A 19,705-nucleotide genomic window follows, 5' to 3' on the forward strand; every position below is an offset into this window, starting at 1 on the left:
TTTTCCCCTGGAGTCTGCTCTGGGCAGCTTTTCCTTGCCTTTGCTGACCACTCTGGCTTGAGTCAGCTCTCCCTGGCCCTCAGCCTTCTTCAGTCCTGTAGCTCTGGCTTCCAGGCCCGAACCGTTCACCCTGGTCAAGGGTCTCCTACAGGCGCCTTCTGCTTTCTCATGCCTCTGTCACAGCTTCCTCTCCCTGTTTCTTTTTGTCTTTTGTTTGGTTTTGATGCAGCAGTCATACAAGTCTAGGACCGCCACTTTCTTCATTCTTTTTTTGCCAGGGTTTTTTTTTGTGCCTTTGCACTCAGTCTAGTATCCTGTAGAAAATGCAGTAAGGCTTTTGTTGCACTATTCCATTTCCCTGACATTCTCACTAGTCCCTTTGATTTCAAGCCAACTCAATTTTTCATAAAGAAATTTATTTTCCATGGACTATTGCCCACAGTACCATAGGATACAATCAACAATTTCTTTGGATTTGCAACATTACACAGCCTGTCTTTCTGTCTTTTTAATACGTTTAACTTATTATTTAAGACGCAATGACATGTTTACCCTCTAAAAATGACTACTCCACTTTTTCTGGCATGACTGAGGCGCATACAGTAGAACTTCAGAGTTACAAACAGCAGAGTCAACCACACACCTCATTTGGAACCAGAAGTACACAATCAGGCAGCAGCAGAGACACACACAAAAAAGCAAAATTGCATAGTATTGTGTTAAATATAAACAATGAAAAAACTAAAGGGAAAGCAGCATTTTTCTTCTGCATAGTAAAGTTTCAAAGCTGTATTAAGTCAATGTTCAGTTGTAATCTTTTGAAAGAACAACCGTAATGTTTTGTTCAGAGTTACGAACATTTCAGAGTTATGAACAGCTGCCGTTCCTGAGGTGTTTGGAACTCTGAGGTTCTACTGTAGTATTAGCTTCGATTTTTGAGCATACATCAAACCTTCATCCTTTTGTTTCTTTAGTCCATAAGTCTTGCCATTCCTTTGTGAGTACCTTCAGGACCACACTCTTGTCTACGTAAGAGTATTTTAATATCCATCTCCTCGTTTTTTAGAACATGCTTTGTTGTTTTGTCAGCCATCTCATTTCCTGGTATTCCCATGTGCACGGGACTCCATGCTATTGTTACACAGATAGCTAAAGCCCTGCACAGATACAAAATTTGTATCCAGATCCAATCCACACTCATGATCCGCGGATATCATAGAATCATAGAATATCCGCAGATATAAAGTGGATATCCTCAGATTTACCGGGCCTTACAGATGGCACACATTACTTCTGTAGTTAGGAACATTACTTCACTTATTAGGTCATTTCATCTTTCTGATGTTCCTGTTCTGGTTGTCATTATGCCTGACAAGTATTCTGATAAAATTACAACTGCAGCCAGTTACTCAGCTCTTATTCAAGTTAGTGCCAACATTACCCCATTAGTTCAGCTGTCAAAATGGCACATAATTCAATAGCCTTTTAGATGTCTGGGTTCCAAGGCTAGGAACACAGAAGATTGTTCCCACAGTATCCACGTTGTCATGTTTTGATCTGTCTATATAGACTTGGCAAAGCTGTCCCCATTTTCCATATGTAAATGCAGAAATGTCATTGGTCATAAAATGTTTGGGGTTTTTTTCTTCCCTCTTTTTTCTTTTTCATACAGTTCCAAATCCACAAATGGGGGTATGATTGTCCAGCTATAATTGGACTTCCCATGACTAAAAAATTTTCATTCTTTCCATTTGTCTTTTGCACGTCACCTTTTCCTGGTGTTTGTCCCTGATAATATGAGGAAGTCTGTGGGATTCCATATTATTTTGTCTACTAAGCTCCCAGCAATCCTCATAAATCTGTACTTCTATTTTCATGACTCCTTTTACCTTTGCCCAAAAGGTTAGATCTAATCGTTTCATCCTTAAATTTGTAGGTGTTTCTCCAGTGGCTACTGGCAGCGCATACACGGGTGGGATTATCATTACACCACATGCCAAGCAGAGTTGAGCCTGAGCAGTTCCAAATTTCTAAGAACTATTTTTGAGGCTGAATCAAAAGCTTGTCAACTGTAGTCTAAAACTGGCATCCATAAAGCTCTATATGTCATCACCAGTACCTTCTTATCTGTACTTCATTGGTTTCCAGCTACACTTTTAATTAACTTCATCCAACTTTTACACTTCTGTATGAGATTATCTATGGGACCTTTCCAAGTTAATTTATTATCAAACACTCCTCCTAGGAACATCAACTTTTGAACTATCTGAATTTTTTCACCATAAAAAAATAAGTCCCATTCTTCCCAAATTTTCTTCCTCGTTAAAATCATTCCCCTGGTTTTTGTAAGTGAGAATGTCAATCCCTAATCATTTCCCCACTTGGAAATGCTCTGGAGTTTCTCATTTGTCTTTCTGTGGTTACTTTAAGTCTTTTATGCTTAGTCCCTAGAGCACAGTCATCTGCAAAAAGGGATGTACCTATTCCCATCTGCACACTTTCTTGTTCCTCTCTGGCTCTTTATAGAGACCAGCTGCCCTCTACCAGGCCCTATTTGAAAGGCTGTTAATGAGGCACAGGTAGGCTGGACCATTATCTCCTAAAGGGTCCCATCCAGCCTATGTCAGCTTTACTCTATGAAATCCATCCACTGGCCCCCAGTGAGGTCTCATCCTTGCAAGGCTTCATGTTTCACATTTGACCCATCTAGGCGTGTGGGGAATTCCTGAAGTTAGAGCATCTGAAAGCCGGGCGTTGGAGGGAAGCTGCGTGGCAGCCTTAACTTTAGAGGCCATGAGGTGGCGATCGCTGTGCTGGGTGTCTGAGATGGCACTGTGCCTTGCTCTCTTCAGGGGAGGGAGTTTCAGAGGGACTTGCTGGCCCAGGTACAGAAGCTGAAGGAGCAGTACGAGAAGCTGCAGAAAGGCTCGGAGAGGCTGCTGAGCAGCATGGGGGATTTCCAGGTAAGAGCAAACCCACTGCGACCTTCCAGGCACCACCCAAGGAGGGGTCATGGGAAGGCAGCCAGGCACAGGGCCCCTTGTGTGTGTCTGACCAGTCTTGCTGTTCACAGAGCCTCCCGCACCACCATAGGGGAGGCCAGTGCCCACCAGGGCTCCAGCAGGGACAGCCTGTGGCCTGCCCCCATGTGGGGGAAGCAAGCGGGAGAAGAAGGCTTCTTGTGCCTTTGTCCTCCTCACACATGTGCACACATGAGCAACAATTTGGCCCTAACCAGGGAAAATTCTGGGTTCTTGATCCCAGGCACTTTTGCTCAGGAAACTGGCTTCTGGCTGCTTTGGGACCTCATAGGGATGGGAGAGGGGGTTAAATAGTTTGAATGAGGTTTTTCCTTGGGCCCTTCATGACTCATGGAATGCCACATGTACTGCATGCACCAGGCACGAAGGGAGAGCTGCCCAGATTTCCCAGAAGGCACTGGGACAAACACAGTTAGGCAGCTTGGTAGGGCTGCAGCACAAACATGGCTGATGTATGGTCTGGGCTGGCTCCAGGCACCAGCCCAGCAAGCAGGTGCTTGGGTTGGCTAACGGTGAGGGGCGGCACGTCCGGCTTTTCGGCGTCAATTTGGTGGCAGATCCCTCAGTTCCTCTCAGAGCGAAGGACCAGCCGCCGAATTGCCGCTGAAGACTGAAGTAGTGGTGGTAGAGCTGATCGCGATCGCGGCTTTTTTTTTTTTTGTTTGAGGCGGCAAAAACCCTGGAGCCGGCCCTGCGTATGGTCATGTGGTGAGAAAAGCAGCAGCGCAGATGCAGCTCAGCCCGTGCTCCTTGTCACTGTGTCTTGTGGGAATGCCACAAACCCCACTGTGCCAGGGGGTAGATGGGGCACGAGATGCCCAGATGGGTGGGAAAATGGCATGGCCAGTTCTTGCCACTCATGGTCAGAGACTGTGGGATGATTTGTGACCCTAGCATCCGCCACCCCCCTGTGGTTTGGTTGGCCCTGAATTTCTGTGCTCACTGTCTCTGCCAGGACTGACACATACAGGCAGCTTGACATTATAGGAGAAGAATGAGGCAGAGCTGAGGGCCAGTGAGAGACTAAAGAAGCACAGTCTGTTTAGCTTATCAAAAAGATGGTTAAAGAGTAACTTGATCATGGCTTCCAAGAGTCTACATGGGGAGGAGGGTTTCTGATTTAATCCAGCAGATACAGGTAGAGTGAGAGAGACCCAGTGTCTTGAAGCTAAAGCTAGACAAATTCAGACTTTTTTTTAAATGAGGGAATTAACTATTGACACAACTTGCCCAGGGACCTGGTGGATTCTCCATCCCTTGAAGCTTAAATCATGATTGGACATCTCTTTGTAAAACAGCTGTCTCATTCAGCCCTGAGTTCCTGGGCTGGACACAGGAAGGTGAGGCTCTCTACCCTGAATTATACAGACTAGACTAGAGGATCGTAGTGGTCCCTTCTGGCCTAAGCATCTAGGAAATGCTTGACGACAACAGTGTGTTTTGCCTGCCCACAGAACCTGCGGGCGATGGTTCAGCAGCTGGACCTGAATAAAGCAGACAAAGCGCTGCTGGAGCAGGAGATGAACGTGGTGAGTGGAGACACCCTGCGGCACCGATCTCAGGGCTAAGGGTTTATTCCCTCCTCCCCCATATATGTTTGGCCTTGCAGTACAGGTTTCCAGCTCAGCGTTCACTGCACAAATGGCCCAGGCACAGAACACATTTCTCCCGATGGTGCCCTTGAACTTGCAGGGCACCAGCCTGGCACTTATCTCACCCCATGCGGGCAGGTCCTGAAGCTTAGGAAAGAGCACAGGAAAGAATCCAGCAAAGGGAATAAATCCTAGCAGCTGCAAGCCTGGTACCTGGACTTTAAATTCTGACCATGGTGTGTGGAGTGGCCCAGTCTTTCCTGGGGGATCTCAGTTAGCCCCAGTCGCTGCTCTCTTTGTGGGCTCACAGGGGGCGCTGCGACCACCTGGTCTCTGAACAGGAGGCGTTCCCTCCACTATAGCTGAGATGAATTTCTCAGTATCTCTATTTCTCTCTCTCTCCTGCTGTGAATGGAGCTGGGTCCAGGCATTCTTTTGAAGTGTAGCCTAGTCATCTAGGGAGAAGAAGGAAGATAGGTACCTCTGTTGCTTTAGGACCAGGGCATCAGTGCTAGGCATTTAACCTTTTCTGTTCTTGCCTGGGTCAGGGACACCACCCGTCTCTGACTGAGCCCCAGGGATCTGCCCCTCTTTTCATGCTCTGGACCCTAGCCATGCCCTGTCACCACTGCCTGTCTCCATCCTCTCCCTCCATGATAGGATGGGAGCAGGGGCAGTTCTAGCCATTTCACCGCCCCAAGCATGGCGGCACACTGTGGGGGGCACTCTGCCGGTCGCCGGTCCCGTGGCTCCAGTGGACCTCCAGCAGGCATGCCTGCGTATGCTCCACCAGAGCCGCAGGACCAGCGGACCCTCTGCAGGCACGCCTGCGGGAGGTCCACCAGAGCCACCTGCTGCCCTCCTGGTGACCGGCAGAGTGCCCCCTGCAGCATGCTGCCCCAAGCACGCGCTTGGCGTGCTGGGGCCTGGAGCCAGCCCTGGATGGAAGCTTGCAGCACCGTGCAGGGGTTGTGCAGCACCTGGTAGAACTGGGCCCTTAATCCCCTCTAAGCAAGAGAGGTGGGACCCTGCAAGTTGGTACAAAATCCAGGTCTCTCATTACATAAATCCTGGCTCCTCACCACTGGTCTGGCCCCTGAGGCCTGAGGAACCTGGACCAGCCTTAAAATTTCTGAGTCTGGTTCTGTTCAATATCTTCATCAATGATTTAGATAATGGCATAGACAGTACACTTATAAGTTTGCGGACAATACCAAGCTGGGAGGGGTTGCAAGTGCTTTGGAGGATAGGATTAAAATTCAGAATGATCTGGATAAACTGGAGAAATGGTCTGAAGTAAATAGGATAAAATTCAGTAAAGACAAATGCAAAGTACTCCACTTAGGAAGGAACAATCAGTTGCACACATGCAAGATGAAAAATGACTGCCTAGGAAGGAGCGCTGCAGAAAAGGATCTGGGGGTCATAGTGGACCACATGCTAAATATGAGTCAACAGTGTAACACTGTTGCAAAAAAAGCAAACATCATTCTGGGATGTATTAGCAGGAGTGTTGTAAGAAAGACACGAGAAGTAATTCTTCTGCTCTTCTCCACGCTGATTAGGCCTCAGCTGGAGTATTGTATCCAGTTCTGGGCACCACATTTAAGGAAAGATGTGGACAAACTGCAGAAAGTCCAGAGAAGAGCAACAAAAATGATTAAAGGTCTAGAAAACATGACCTATGACGGAAGATTGAAAAAATTGGATTTGTTTAGTCTGGAGAAGAGAAGACTAAGAGGGGACGTAACAGTTTTCAAGTACATAAAAGGTTGTTACAAGGAGGAGGGGAAAAAATTGTTCTTCTTAACTTCTGAGGATAGGACAAGAGGCAATGGGCTTAAATTGCAGCAAGGATGGTTTAGGTTGGCCATTAGGAAAAATGTCCTAACTGTCAGAGTGGTTAAGCACTGGCATAAATTGCCTGGGGAGGTTGTGGAATCTCCATCATTGGGGATTTTTTTAGAGCAGGTTGGACAAACATCTGCCAGGGATGGTTTAGATAATACTGAGTCCTGCCTTGAGCGCAGGGGACTGGACTAGATGATCTCTCGAGGTCCCTTCCAGTTCTATGATTCTATGAATTCTTCTAGAAACCGCTTCCTTACAGTAACTGCCCCTTGGCTCACACCCCTTACAGTGCCTTTGCCCACATGTTAACCAACTCTGTCCTTAGTGAGGCTGCACAGGCAGCCTACACAGAGCTCAGCAGCCTCTGCTCCAGAATTGCAGGCCCCACCCCTTGAACTGAGGGAAAATCCTAGCTTGTAGGGTATCCACTTTGTAGGCTGCAGCCATAGGGCAGGGGCAGTGGAATCCCAAAACCCACCAGGTCTGAGTCCTTGCGTCACAGCCACCTAGGATGGGACGAGCCCTTTGAAATGCTGCCTCTCCACTAGAAAGCAGACAAGAGTGCACTGGAGGCCATGGTGAACCATGGGGAGCTGCAAAGCACCACCACTCAGCTGAGCGAGATGATGCAGGATCTGTTGCAGAAGATGTCCCTGCAAGACAAGGATTGGCAGAAGGCACTGGAGAAGCTGTTCAGTGACATGGATTCCAAGGTAGCAGCTTCACCGGGGAGGGAGGGAATGGCCAGCGCATGAAATCACTGCACTCCAGAGCAAGTGGGGGGAGGGGCCTAAGGTACAAGCTGCAGTTGAACAGGGTGTAAAGCACCATCAGCCTGATCTTCCTTTCACACCATGTAAATGGAAAGACACCGGACTCTGCTGGAGTGAAACTGGAGTGAGACCAGGATCACTCTCCCTATTGCCCCCCTTCTCTGCAGCTCGCTCCCTGGATAAACAGCATGCTGCATGGGGACAGGCCAACCAGCTCCCCTCTGTGTGAGGGGCAGGGGATCAAGGAAGCATGCAGGGTAGGCCTGGCTCTGTTCCACTTGGGTAAATGCAGTCCCTCCCAATGGCAGCAGAATCTGGCCCACATACTCCCTTCTACCCTAGGGCTGCTCCGAGCTCTGATGCCTTGGCCCCAGGGCACTAATGTGGCAGGTGTCTCCCTACGGAGGGAGCGTGCTGCCCCTGCTTTCAAGTCCTGTGCTGATACCTCACTGAGGGATTGTAGTGAGGCGGCCTGGTTCCCAGCCGCCCCGAAGGGGGATGAGCCCCCCTCCGGACGCCGAAGTGGGTGAAGCTTGCACCCACCCCCCAGAGGTCAGGGCACAGGACAGGAAGTACAAAAGCCCAACCCCAGAGCTCCCTAGAGGCCCGGCTGCCGGAGAAGCCAGACACCTGTGGCCTAGCTCCCGGTTGGGAGACTCCTGCAGCTTGCGGCCAACCCAACGACTGGCCAGACGCTGACCAGACCCCGGAGAAGCTGGTAAACCTGCCGCTGGCAAGTTACCCAGAGGCGCTGCCAAGCCTACCGCCCGCCGGGTACCCAGAGGAGCCCATGGTACTTGACTCCTTGGAAGACTCCATCCAGATGCAGGTACCTCTAGAGGGGGAGGTAGGAAGTAGCCCGGGGGCAGCCGACCTGAGTCTGGCTGCAGCACATTTAGAGCCAATCCCCAGGCCAGGATCCCCACTGATGTAGCAGTGGGTCTTCTGCCGCTGCTAGGGCCCTGGGCTGGGACACAATGGAGTGGGAGAGCCTGCGTCCCCCCTGCCACCCAACTCGCGGGTGGCCGTCTCCCCCCTTCCTGGTCCTTTGGAGCTAGGACTTGGGCCTGTTATTGAACTGTTTGCTCTGCCCTGCCTGAGGTCCTGAGCCACTGACTGTTCGTTGCCCCATTCTGACCCAGGGCCGGGGCTTGCTAACATTAAACTCTTCGCTCAGCCCCTGCCTGAGGGCCTGAGGTGCTGACTGTTTGCCACCCAGCCAGGCTAATTCCCCGACTCACCGGACCTAAGTAGTGAGGCGGCCTGGTTCCCAGCCACACATGAGGGGGACGAGTCCCGGCCGAACCCCTACAGGGATCCATTCAGCTGGCACAGGGATGGAGAGGGAAGGGCACAGGCCTGGGCTCCATTCTCTAACCACTGCTGGATGCACTGTGCACTGATGGGCTTATCTGCTCTGCCACCAGCAGGAAGGGACTTTTCCATCTTTGCTTATTGTCTGTCCCAAACCCCCTATTTGGGGTAGGTGGAAATTGCACTTTTCCTTGTTCAGCTTCAGTCCGGACTGACTGATTAGGCTCAGGACTTTGCTGAGGGTTTTGTCTTGTCTTTCCATTGAAGACCCAGATACCAAAATATTGTCCATGAAAACTACAGCTCCATGTGTGTTCGTTAACAGTTCTGTTGTCGTTCTGTGAAAACATTCAGGTGCACTAGCAATCCCAAAAGGTAAACTTCAAATGCAAAATCCCCCAAAGGGTGTGATAAATATACTCAGTTTAGCACTTTCTTTAGCTAAAGGAATTTGCCATAGTCCATCTGAGACATCCATTTTGGAGAATATTGTAGCTCCTTTCACTCTGGGGGGGAAGTCATCCCATGTTCGGAGGATATATTTTTCTCTGACAACTGCTTCATTAAGTCTTTTCAGATCCACACAGATTTGTATCTTTCCATTTTTCTTTGTAACCGCTACCAGCGGGACACACCATGCTGTTGGTTCAGACATTTTCTTGATATTCCAATCCACTCCGTTCTCTTTAACTCATTTTCCACTTTATGAAGTAATGGGATAGAAAGCCTGCCAGTTGTAGGGTTTAGCATTGTGTATTCAGGTGATTTGTACTGGAGCTCTTTTCAAATTCCAATATCACAAAATATTCCATCGAGTTCTTCCACCTGTCTCACTGGGCCACACTGCAACTGAGAAGGCTTTTACTCTGCGGTCCTTTGATCACATACATTCTGAATACACAGCTTTTGTCTTTGTAAGTTGTTTCTGTGGTGAACTGGCCCTTGCAGTTCACAATACCTCCAGGGCTATTCAGAGCGGTGTCAGATGACTTCAGCTCTGGAAGGGGTTCAAGGTGATTGTAAATCCCTTCTGAGATGACTGTCAGCTCCTGAGTCAATTTTAAAGTCAATAGTCTTTCCATGAATATTCAGTTTCACTCTCCAGGCAGGTTCTGTATCATCACAAGTGATAGATCCCAGAAGCCATGACACTTGAGTCAACTCCCTGACTGCTTTTGTGCAGCAAACAGCTGCAAAGTGTCCCTATTTTGTGTCTGTGAGTCTCTGGCTGGACATGGTTCATTTCTTGGGATATGACTTTTTCTACACTGTGTGTACGTAGGCTGGAATTTGACCCTCTTAGCCTGGGAGTTCTCTCTCCTTACCTCAGGGGTTTCATAATGACTTTTAACAATCAACTGTGTGTCTATAGCTTCTAAGCTAGTTTCAGGTTTTTCAAGTTGCTCCTGCCTTTGATTCTGCTGTCTGACTAGTTCAGACTGCTTTTTTATCTGTATAGCTGTAGCTAGGGTTCAATTTTCATGTTCTGCAATCCCAAAATCAGTTTTCAGCTAATGTACACAGAACTCTTATAAAAAATTCAATATTTTCCCATGGTTAATGAATCCTCTGGTGAAAACATACTCTTTCATAAACCACATTTCTCTGAGGTATAAAGTATGCATCAAACATAGCCAGAACCCTTTCCTAGTCATCTTTGTGCCTGTCTTCAGTAAACTGAAAGGATTTAAAGATATGCTTTGCCTGCTTCCCCATAGTATAAATTAAAAATGATACCTGTATATCTCCAGTTAACTGGTGGGGCTTTGTAGCAATTTGAAATCTTGCAAAATACTGCTTCCACTGTGAGGGTTTGTCAAAACTGAAGTTCTCTGGGGCATTGAAGAGCGGCATGTTGATGATCTCCTTCAACCTTTGTTGCTTTGTTCCTTCTGTTTGTTCCCCTCTGGCACTAGCTTACTTCTGACACCATGTCATGTATTTCTTGTACGCGGTAGATTGCAGGGATGCTACTAGCAGGTCAGGCTTCTGCATCAAATATGGACTGACTGCAGAGCTTACTTCTCAGAGAGATACACATCAGATGTGTTCACTATGAGATCCTTTAGTGCTCTGCCAGGTGTGGCTGAGGTTAGCTTAAATAAGATCTGTTACAGACAGTGCCATTTAATGGCTGAACAGTATAATACAATTTAGCATTCCATTACAGGGAGAGTAAAGTGCAGACTGACAGATGCCTGCTGCTGCTGGCAGGGCTCCTTTCTTGGTCACCAGGCTTCTCTCTCCCCCATCTCTATGCAGTTGGACCATATGGCCCTGGACCCTCTGCGGAAGCAGCTGGAGGAAGTGTGGAAATTTATTAAGAAGTATTTGAGTGAGGGCCCCCACTTTGATGCTGACAGTGCCGCTGGCTTTAAAAGGTGAGTGGGTGAGAGGCAGGGTCCTGTGGAGGGGACTGGAGTATTGGGCCCTCCCTCTGGCTCTACCCTGGAGAGATCACAAAGGAGGAGGTGGGCTGTGCCCTGCCAAGGACTGTGTGGGCAGGCAGCCCAGAGTCAAGGGCTGCACTTTGCTGGATAAAATGGAGCCAAAGGCAGGCACATTCATAGAGATGCAGCCAAGTGAACCACTAGTCCCAGCAAGCAGTGCTGCATCCTGCTGCTAGCTGCCAAATCCTTGCACCATGATGGAGCCCCTATTGCCTGCTGGGAGCTGTAATCAATTTTGGGCACCTCCCTTTAAAGACAAGGGCAGCTGTGAGAGCATTGTATACACAGGGGCGTACAGGCAGGACTTCACCAGCCCTGCCATGACCAATGGTCTGGATTCTAGCAGGCTTGTCAGCATCATGTTTGATAGACTCTGGCTTCACATGCAGTCAGTCACAGACCGTTAGTCATGGGAGGTCCTGCTGTCTCCTGAAGCTCAGGATTTAACCTGGCAGCTTGCAAGGTTCTCAGTGAAACTGGAGCAGCTGCTCCACATCCCCTCCAGTTGCTCCCCCACACAAGGCCCATGTGTCAAAAGAGAAGGACAGACTGGCCTCCTCAACACCTGCAGCAAATGCTCAGTCTCACCTAGACTGTTTGGAGAATGGAGTTAATGTTTCTCTTTCCTCTGTTACTCATGCCCAAGGCAAGAATCACTAACCTGAGCTCATGGGGTGATTCATAGAGGGGGCTCTAGAAAGCCACTCTGGCCAGTTGACAGAGCACTGGGCTGGTGCTCAGGTGACCTGGCTTCTGGTCTTGGCTCTGCTCCTGAACTGCTGAGGGACCTTGAATAAGTGACTTCCCCACTTTGGTTCCTCCTTCCCCTTTGTACAGTGTAAGCTCTTTGGGGGAGGGACTGGCTCTCACTGTTCATGTCCAGGGTCCTGATCTCATTTGGGATCTCCAGATGCTACGGTAATACAAATCAAAATAAATGTGTTTATAAGCTACAGTCAGTGCCACCTGTGAGTTCTGCTATAGGCTACAGCGTAGCGTAACCATGGCATAAGTCAAGTCACTGTGTCTGTTTCAGGCAGCTCTTTGAACGAGTGAAGTGCATTTCCTGTGACAGACCCGTGGCTATGATGACTGGGCCGTGAGTATCAAGCAATGCCCCATTTCCTGCCGTTCTGGCTGAGCCAAGTGAGCACAGGGTGTTTCCACTAGAGGGCACTGTTTGACTTTTTTTCATACCATTACTTTCGTGCAGGCACCTGGTGACGGTCCGAAAAGCAAATCTGCTCTCCAGGCCCCGTCCGGCTAGTGCCAACGGTTACGAGTACCTGGCACTTCAGCAGCGAGCAAGGTGAGCAATTCCCCAGGGAGCTGCAGGTCCCAGCACGGCTAAACCAGCCAGGAGGCTCCTCTCGTGCAGTTGCGTCTGACGAGGGACGTGCCATGTACCTGGCTGCTCCTGGGCCTGCATGGCGGACTCCTCACATGCTGCCCATGTACTTCCCAGCCCTCTAATTTGGGTGACCGGCTCACCAACTGGCTCGCCAGGGCACCTGAATCGGCCCCTCTCTCACTCTGAAGACTTGCAGTCCCGTTACAGGCTCATGCTAAGCCACTTGCCTCCTTTCAGCAGTGCCCCAGCACTGGGTGCTAGATGCTCTCTGCCCTGCTGGGGTCAGGCACCTGGCTCAGCCCTTGTGTCAGGCGAGGCAAGGGCCTGTATTTCAATCCTGTGAGTGACTTGAGCAGGAGCGGAACTGGGTTCCCAGTCCCTGCCACAGGGCTCCTGCACTGCCAGTGGATGTCACTTCTGCAAGACACCTGCCACGGGCAGTAGGTTTACGTACCCTTGCTCTCGCATGCCCTACCCCAGGGCACTGCTCTGCAGGGCTGACAAGAGAGGGGAGAAGCCGGAACAAATTATCGGGGCTCGGCAGTCCGGAAGGCTGGAGGACCCGAAAATTTTTTTCACCGGGGCCCAAACCTGCTGTCGCACCCCTGCTGCTCTGACCTGGGGAGAAACTCCTCACCCACTGGGAACTTTAACCAGATTGTAGAGCTGTCGCCTTGCTGCAGGCCTGACCCCTGCTGGTGCTGACACCCATCTGCAGCCCGAGGGAACGGACACCAACACGTCACCTCTGAAGCACTTGGCTTAGCATGAAATTTCTCTCTCTCTTTAGAGCACTAGCTGCTTCTTTCCAGCTCTCTGAAACTCCCTGAGCCAGTCCAAGGGAGCTCCAGGTTCCCGGGAGCACAGGCTGGCTAGATTCCAAGATCCATGCAGGTCCCTGCTCATCTGTTTTCCTCTAGGAGACTGGCTGATTCTTGGCTGGGCAAGGTCAGGGTTCTGCAGCAAACTGCCTGCTTTCTCCTTCCCCAGGGAGCAAGCTGTAGAGAGCAATGATGGACGTGAAATGACGAGGCATGGGCAGCTCTCCTCCGAGCAGTGCTGGCAATGCCAGGCACATGCTGCCTACCCCATCAAGCGATTGTCCAAGGTGAAGGCTCTTACCACCATGTACCCCTACGGAGACCCAACAGTCCTCACCTATGATAACGTAAGCCAGCCCGTGTTGCCCTGTGTGTTCCCCTCCCATGCTAACCTCAGCACAGCACTTCCCTTAGACCAATTGGCTTGGGGCCACTTCTCCACTGGAGCATCAAGTCGAGGGCCAACATGGGGAGATGGAGCCACCAGGAGAACCTGCTGGAGGGGATTGATCTAGCAGTGGGGCAGGAAGGGCAGTGGCTGTGGGTGAGAGGGTTAAGGCAGGCAGTGGCGAGCGGGGGGGGAGAGGAAGAGATTAGCAGCAGGGAGGATGTCGGGGTGCCTGGTGTGAAGAGAGCAATGTTCAGGTCAGATCTCCATGCACATTGTGTTCTTCCTTGCAGAGTGAAGTGGATATCCTGGGCATCAACGGAGTTCTCTACAAGGGCAGGGTGAGCTCACAGCTGGCAAACCGGAGTGTCTCTCTGGAGAGGGAGTTATCAGGTTGGTTGGAGGGGCAGCTCCTCTGGTAGAGGGTGTGGGACAGCTGGGGCCACTTGCACTTTTAGAGTGGAGATGCGCAGATGACCCCACCCCCAGCGTTCAACGCACTAGCTCCAGACACTCAAACTACTCCGCCCAAAATGGAGCATTGCATGCTGGGATCTGTAGTCAGCATGGGTGCCCCTGAAGATGAAGGGGGCTGCAATCAGCTCCATTGTATACACATTCTAAGTGGCCTTAGTGGGTTCCCAGTGCAGCCCCCTGGACTGGGCAGTTTGGGCGCTGCGGGGTACCTGATGGACATCCGCCGTGTGCCCAGCCCTGCTGAGTGAGGCCATGAGGCATGAGCAGAGCCTCGGAAAGGTGCTGTGGGGAGTGCTGTGTGGACAGCAACTCAGACATTCCCATGGGGGCTTCACATGAATCCCTGGCCTCACCCTGCTCCATACACACAGAGCCAGAGCACAAGATGGCTGCTCAGAGGTGAGATCTCCTCCTAGTAGCCATGCACCCCCAGTCTTGCTCTGTCCTGGGGATATCTCTGCTGGGCTGGCCTCCCTGCACTCCCCGTACTGCTTGGACCTGGCTTTGGCCTCTTGCCACGCTAACCGGTCTCTTTCAATTCTTCACTCTGCAGAAGCAAAGACCCCCCGGCCACCCTCCAAACATGGGATGGAAAGGACCCGCTCTGCCACCTATGGCAGCCACTATGTGTCACCGTATGCATGTGAGTGCTGGTGTCCCTGCAGGGTGGCATTCCGAGGGGCTGGCCAGGGCCTGCCTCTCCTGGCTGGCATTTAGAGTGGCTCCTGGCTCCAGAGCTCTGCTCTGTGAGTGCACAGTGAAATACGTGCCTGTGATGGCAGGGGGAGTGCATCTGGCAGGCTCATGACATTGGGAACAGCCAGAGTCACACAGTGCGACACCGTTCTTGTGTACTAGCCTGCACACAAGCTGTGTAGAGTCGGGGAATGCAGGCGGAGGAAGCCGGGCATGGGCAAGGGGCAGTAGGAAAGACCTGACGGATGGGGGCGTGACATTCTCTGGAGATGTGGCAGTGGCTGCAGTGCAGAAGGCTCTCGCACCAAGGGAGTGGGGGATTGTGGGGAGGGTTGTGCAGCAGCGCAGAGTGAGTGTGTTCTGGATGAGCAGAGGCAGCAGGGAGGAGACTAAAGGGAGGAGGGGCAGGGTCTGGAGACAGTCTGGAGCAAATCCAGGAGCGAGTCTGCAACTATGCAGTGTCGATCTGAGCTTCAGAGACTTGCAGGCAGTGGAGAGGAGAGCGAGCTGCTAGGCCAGTCGGCCGGCTTGCTGCCCTGGAGCAGCACAGAGCTCCAGCCGCCCTTGCCCAGTGGCCGGCATACCCCGCTGGGGACGCGGGTCTCTCAGGTGGACCTGGGGGCTGCCATCCTTGTCGATGTCAGAGGGTGGGGTTGGCCAACCCAGCATCTATGACATGCACAGTGAGTGCCTTGCCGTGGTACCAGGCAGCTTCTGGTGGTGAGAGTGGTGTGGCTGTACCAGCTGCACGCGAGGCCACCAGAGGAACCTCACTGAAGTCAGCGCTAAAGAGGGGGCAGGAACCAGGCCCTGGCTCTAGCTCGCAACAGCCGTCACATCACTGTTGGCTCTGGCCCACTCAGCTCATTGTCCCCTGGGCAGAGTCATAGCTGAGTGAGGGGAGGCAGATCCCTGGAGCCTCCACACAGCATCCCCTGTGGACAAGCTCCACCCTCTACCCCAGGCTGCCAGGGAACTTGGGGGTGGGCAGTCTTCTCTGTCTCACCCCCTTGAACTCCAGGGGTGGCTATAAAGCACCCCCTTGCCAGCTGGTAGCCATGACTCCCTGGGCCTGGGGGTGCCTTGAGTCACCCAGCTCATGGGCTGAGTGTGTTTTCTTCCCTCCATGTTTTGCAGCCTCTGTCATCCGGATGAGGGCCACGTCCGCAGGGAGCAAGTCGCAGCTTGCCCAGGAGCTGCCAGCCTGCACCGTGCGGGTGAAGACCGAGCTCCCCCCGGGACAGCTGCCAAGCGAGGGGGGGGTGGCTGGCCTGTGAGCCACAAGGGACTGTGGCAGCTCCACAGACCCTGCCCCCACCCCTTCCTTTACCCACCATTCCTTGTGTAAATACTGTGCTACGTCACTACGCAGGACAGCCATCGCCAGGCGTTCCTGCAGAACATGGCCGTTGGACAGCACCGCCAGCAGACCAGACCCACCGTCTCCCTTACAACCGGGCCAACGAGAGGGGTTTCTGCTGGGCAGGGCACGCTCCATGCAGCAGGGACTCACCAGCCATCAGCTTCACCAGGAGCTCTGCTGGGGGCAGCCATGCGGGGGCCAGGATGGGGGCTAGGAGGGCTGCCCCTGGCCGCATGTGTCACCTCGTTATAATCTCTGCATTAACACAGCATCTCAGCCAGGATCCACGAGGCACAGTGGGACCCCTGGGGCAGAGCTGAGCCAACCGCCCTACCAGCAGGATTCCCCAGGCCATGGGAGCTTGTGACGAGTCCCAAAGGCTGCCCTGCTCAGGGGCCTGTGGCTAGCTTGGCTGTTGAATCATTATAATGATCACTCAGGCCCAGATGTGTTGCATTGAAGTCACAGGAGCTCCTCTGGATCTGCAGTGGGAGATCTCTGGTCCTTACACAGCTGGTTTGCATCCCTCCATCACCCTTAACTGGGTTCCCAGGAGAATTCCCTCCCTCTGTCCTGCCACCACTAGACCAGCAGGCTCCTGCTACGTCACTTCCAGGGCCCCATACGGCTCCAACAAACTGGGTCCCTCCACCAAGTGCAGCAGTCCTGGCACATGAGGATATGAACCTCCAGCGGGGTGCATCACTACATGGCTCACCTGGATCCACGAAGCGCCAAGGCCTGGGGTTCTGAACAAGAGCCCGAGCGTGGCATGTGCAGGCCTCCACCAGACAGCGCCAGCTTGGCTTGCTGCGCCTGGGCCTGTCCGCTCGCCAGATCCAGCAGGGATCCTTTGGTTTGGCCTGCAAACACACTCCCCTTTTCCCTCCCAGCACTGAGCTTGGAAAGCAGGTGCCCCGGAGCTGCTGGCCGCCCTCGCAGCTGTGCATTCACGACAGACTAACTTAAGGAACTCCATAAAGTTTTTACTTTTCTAAGTGGCTTTGGGTGGGATCATTTCTTGCTGGTACCGAGGCGAGAGCCCCACTGCGGGTGGGGACAGGTTACTGATCACATGCTCACTGAGGCCTGGGCGGTGGGCCAGAGGGCATGACGGATGGCTAGGGACATCTTCTCTTACCAAGAGTAGCATCTTGTGGCCTATGCCTGCAGAGCCATTGGGGCCAACACTGACCTTGTTTATACCAGAGTAAATCCCAAAGTGACAGGAGTTACACCAGCATGAGATCAGTAGCCAGCCCTTTGTCTCAAGGTCAGAGGTTCTAATCCAGCCCAAGCATGGCAAGAGAAAAGCTGTTCCCACCTTGCAGCTTTGTGCTAGCTTTGGTCCATCTTGTAGTATTCAGTGTCACACCAGACCAGTGAGGCCAAGGACAAGAGAGCTGTGGTGACAGAGCAGTGAGGCACATTGGTGCTGTCCCTGTTTTGTGGCCTCAGGGGGAGCATGTCAGTCCAATGCCATGTTCCCCCTACACACTGAGGAAGGCATTTCTCTGGCTGCAATGGTTTGAAATCACTAGACTCTGTCTCTCCTATCTGGGACGAGTTCTGCCTTTGCTTACACTCATGTACCCCAATTGTCCCCCCATTACGGGTGGGAGAGAAAAGGTGGAGACAGGTGAAGTGACTTGCCCAGGGCTATAAGGAGGAGTTGGTGGGAGAAATGGGATTAGAATGCAGGCGATCCTGGCTCCCAGGCATCTGCACAGCCCTGCACTTCTGAGAGAACGGCGTGCTTTTGCCCACCAGTCAGGCCTGCAGTGTTGGTGCTTGTAGCTGGGGAAAGCTAGCTGGGAAAGACTGAGAGCACTTGAATCTGGAGGGGTTGTACCTGAGAGGGAACTGAGATCTGGGTCCTCCAAAGCAACATAACAGAGCCCCATGGAGCAGAGTCTGTGGCTACTGTCATGGTCCATTGGGCTGTGAGATCTGGTCCTGGAGCAATGCCAGCACCAATGCATGCAACCAGTGGCAGCAGCATTGCTGAGGTGCAGAAGCATTGATATTTAATTCTGGGCTCCCTCTGACAGAGCCAAGGCACATGTTGTTCTGGGAACAAGTGTCCTTGTCAAGCAAACACAGAGAGCAGAAGACAAGAGGACGGCCATGCAGTGCGTCCCTGCCAGCCACTGGCAGCGTGTCAGGCCTACACCCGCACAGAGTGGAAATCGCATTTATAAAATTCAGCCTGGCAAGTGGCGCCTGTTGTGCGAAGCGTGGGCACCACCAGTGTCACTTCTGGCTCAGCCAGAGCATCTCTCAGGCACTATGGCCTGGTGGCTCAGGCACTAGCCTGGGGGAGCCCTGGGTGTAAGTTCCTGTACTGCCTGGTTCTGAGTGGCCTGGGATAAAAAAAATCTGCTCTGAGTCAGGCAGAGCAGGGCCTTGAAGCTGGCTCCCCCCTCCTGCCTTCCAGGACATTTCAACACAATCCCGACCCATTTCACAACAGAGCAAGAGGTTGAGGTTGGCCCAATGAGGTGCCAGGTTTATATAATTTTTGGTGGTGTCCAGAACAGGTCCAGCAGAGCCGTCCAGTCCATAGGATGGACCGGGGCAACTGTCCTGCCCCTGCACTATGGAATGGGTGGGAAGAGGTGGCGCCTTGGGGGAAGGGGCAGAGTGGGGCCAGGAGAGACCAGAGGCAGGAAGAGGTGGAGTGGAGCAGAGCAGGGCAGACTGGAGCCGGGTCACTTGCTGCGGGCGCCAGACTCCTCCCCCCAGCTAATCCCCCAGGCTGCCCTGGCCCCCATGTCCCCCTGAAGAGCAGGGCCCGGGGCGGTTGCCTCGATCCGTCCTATGGATGGGATGGCTCTGAAAATATAAGCCCAAACATTGGTGGAGCTGGGCCCACATTCCTGAATATTGGTGGAGCATGGGCACCACAGGCCCATATAACTTGCCACCGGTGAAGGCACTGGGTCGCAACAGTTATGGTGAGCACCTCTGACCTGCTGGTAAAAATCCCGTCGGCGGTGCTGCCCGCCTAAGGCAGGCTAGTCCCTACCTGTTCTGACACCACGCTGCGCCCTGGAAGTGGCCAGCAGCAGGTCTAGCTCCTAGGCGTGGAAGCCCCTGCCCTCAGCACCAGCTCTGCATTCCCATTGGCTGGGAACTCCCGCTGCACCGCTAACTGGGAGCTACACACAGTAAGCCCAAGACCCAACTCCGTGACCCAATCCTCTGCCCCAGCCCTGAGCCCCACCCTAAACCCGGATTCCCTTCCTGCACCCCAAACCCCTCATCCCCAGCCCCACCCCAAAGCCTGCACCCCCAGCCCAGAGCCTGACCCCCTCCCGCACCCCAACCCCTTGCCCCAGCCCAGAGCCCCCTCCCACACCCTGAACCCCTCATTCTCAGCCCCACCCACAGCCCTCACCCCTGCACCCCAACCCTCTTCTTAAGCCCTGAGCCCCTCCCACACCCAAACCCCTCATCCCCAGCTCCATTGGGTCATGGGCATCTACAATTTTCTTCAACTGGGTCGCCAGAAAAAAAAGTTTGAAAACCACTAGCATACGGGGCAGAGATGCCCTGGAAGGTCCAGCTAAGTACTTGTACCCTTGC

At 52.5% G+C, this 19,705-nt stretch overlaps 2 protein-coding genes across 2 annotated transcripts in view; both read left to right on the top strand.

Moving 5' to 3' along the window:
- The window catches only part of LOC142045746 (uncharacterized protein C16orf96-like), a 30,501-nt gene extending 17,017 nt beyond the window's left edge, over window positions 1–13,484 (top strand). The window contains exons 7-14 of the mRNA XM_075069083.1: window positions 2,853–2,963; window positions 4,496–4,570; window positions 7,033–7,197; window positions 10,834–10,952; window positions 12,058–12,120; window positions 12,235–12,330; window positions 13,363–13,434; window positions 13,481–13,484. Coding sequence (XP_074925184.1) covers window positions 2,853–2,963; window positions 4,496–4,570; window positions 7,033–7,197; window positions 10,834–10,952; window positions 12,058–12,120; window positions 12,235–12,330; window positions 13,363–13,434; window positions 13,481–13,484 — 705 coding nt within the window. The remainder of the gene's footprint in view (window positions 1–2,852; window positions 2,964–4,495; window positions 4,571–7,032; window positions 7,198–10,833; window positions 10,953–12,057; window positions 12,121–12,234; window positions 12,331–13,362; window positions 13,435–13,480) is intronic.
- LOC116825524 (uncharacterized protein C16orf96) lies at window positions 13,413–17,083 on the top strand. Its single transcript, XM_032781623.2, has 4 exons — window positions 13,413–13,540; window positions 13,875–13,974; window positions 14,612–14,701; window positions 15,892–17,083. Exons 1-4 carry the CDS (start codon window positions 13,499–13,501, stop codon window positions 16,029–16,031), a joined length of 372 nt encoding a protein of 123 aa, XP_032637514.2. The 5' UTR covers window positions 13,413–13,498; the 3' UTR covers window positions 16,032–17,083.
- The last annotated feature ends 2,622 nt before the right edge of the window (window positions 17,084–19,705 follow it).

This window comes from Chelonoidis abingdonii, chromosome 9 (assembly GCF_003597395.2).
Source record: "Chelonoidis abingdonii isolate Lonesome George chromosome 9, CheloAbing_2.0, whole genome shotgun sequence".
In the NCBI taxonomy this organism is placed as follows: Eukaryota; Metazoa; Chordata; order Testudines; family Testudinidae; genus Chelonoidis; species Chelonoidis abingdonii.

Coding starts and splice junctions, on each gene's coding strand:
- LOC116825524 (XM_032781623.2), top strand. CDS start 13,499: ATGTACCCCTACGGAGACCCAACAGTCCTCACCTATGATAAC. Junction 13,975..14,611: donor TCTGGAGAGGGAGTTATCAG/GTTGGTTGGAGG, acceptor TTCACTCTGCAG/AAGCAAAGACCCCCCGGCCA. Junction 14,702..15,891: donor CTATGTGTCACCGTATGCAT/GTGAGTGCTGGT, acceptor CATGTTTTGCAG/CCTCTGTCATCCGGATGAGG.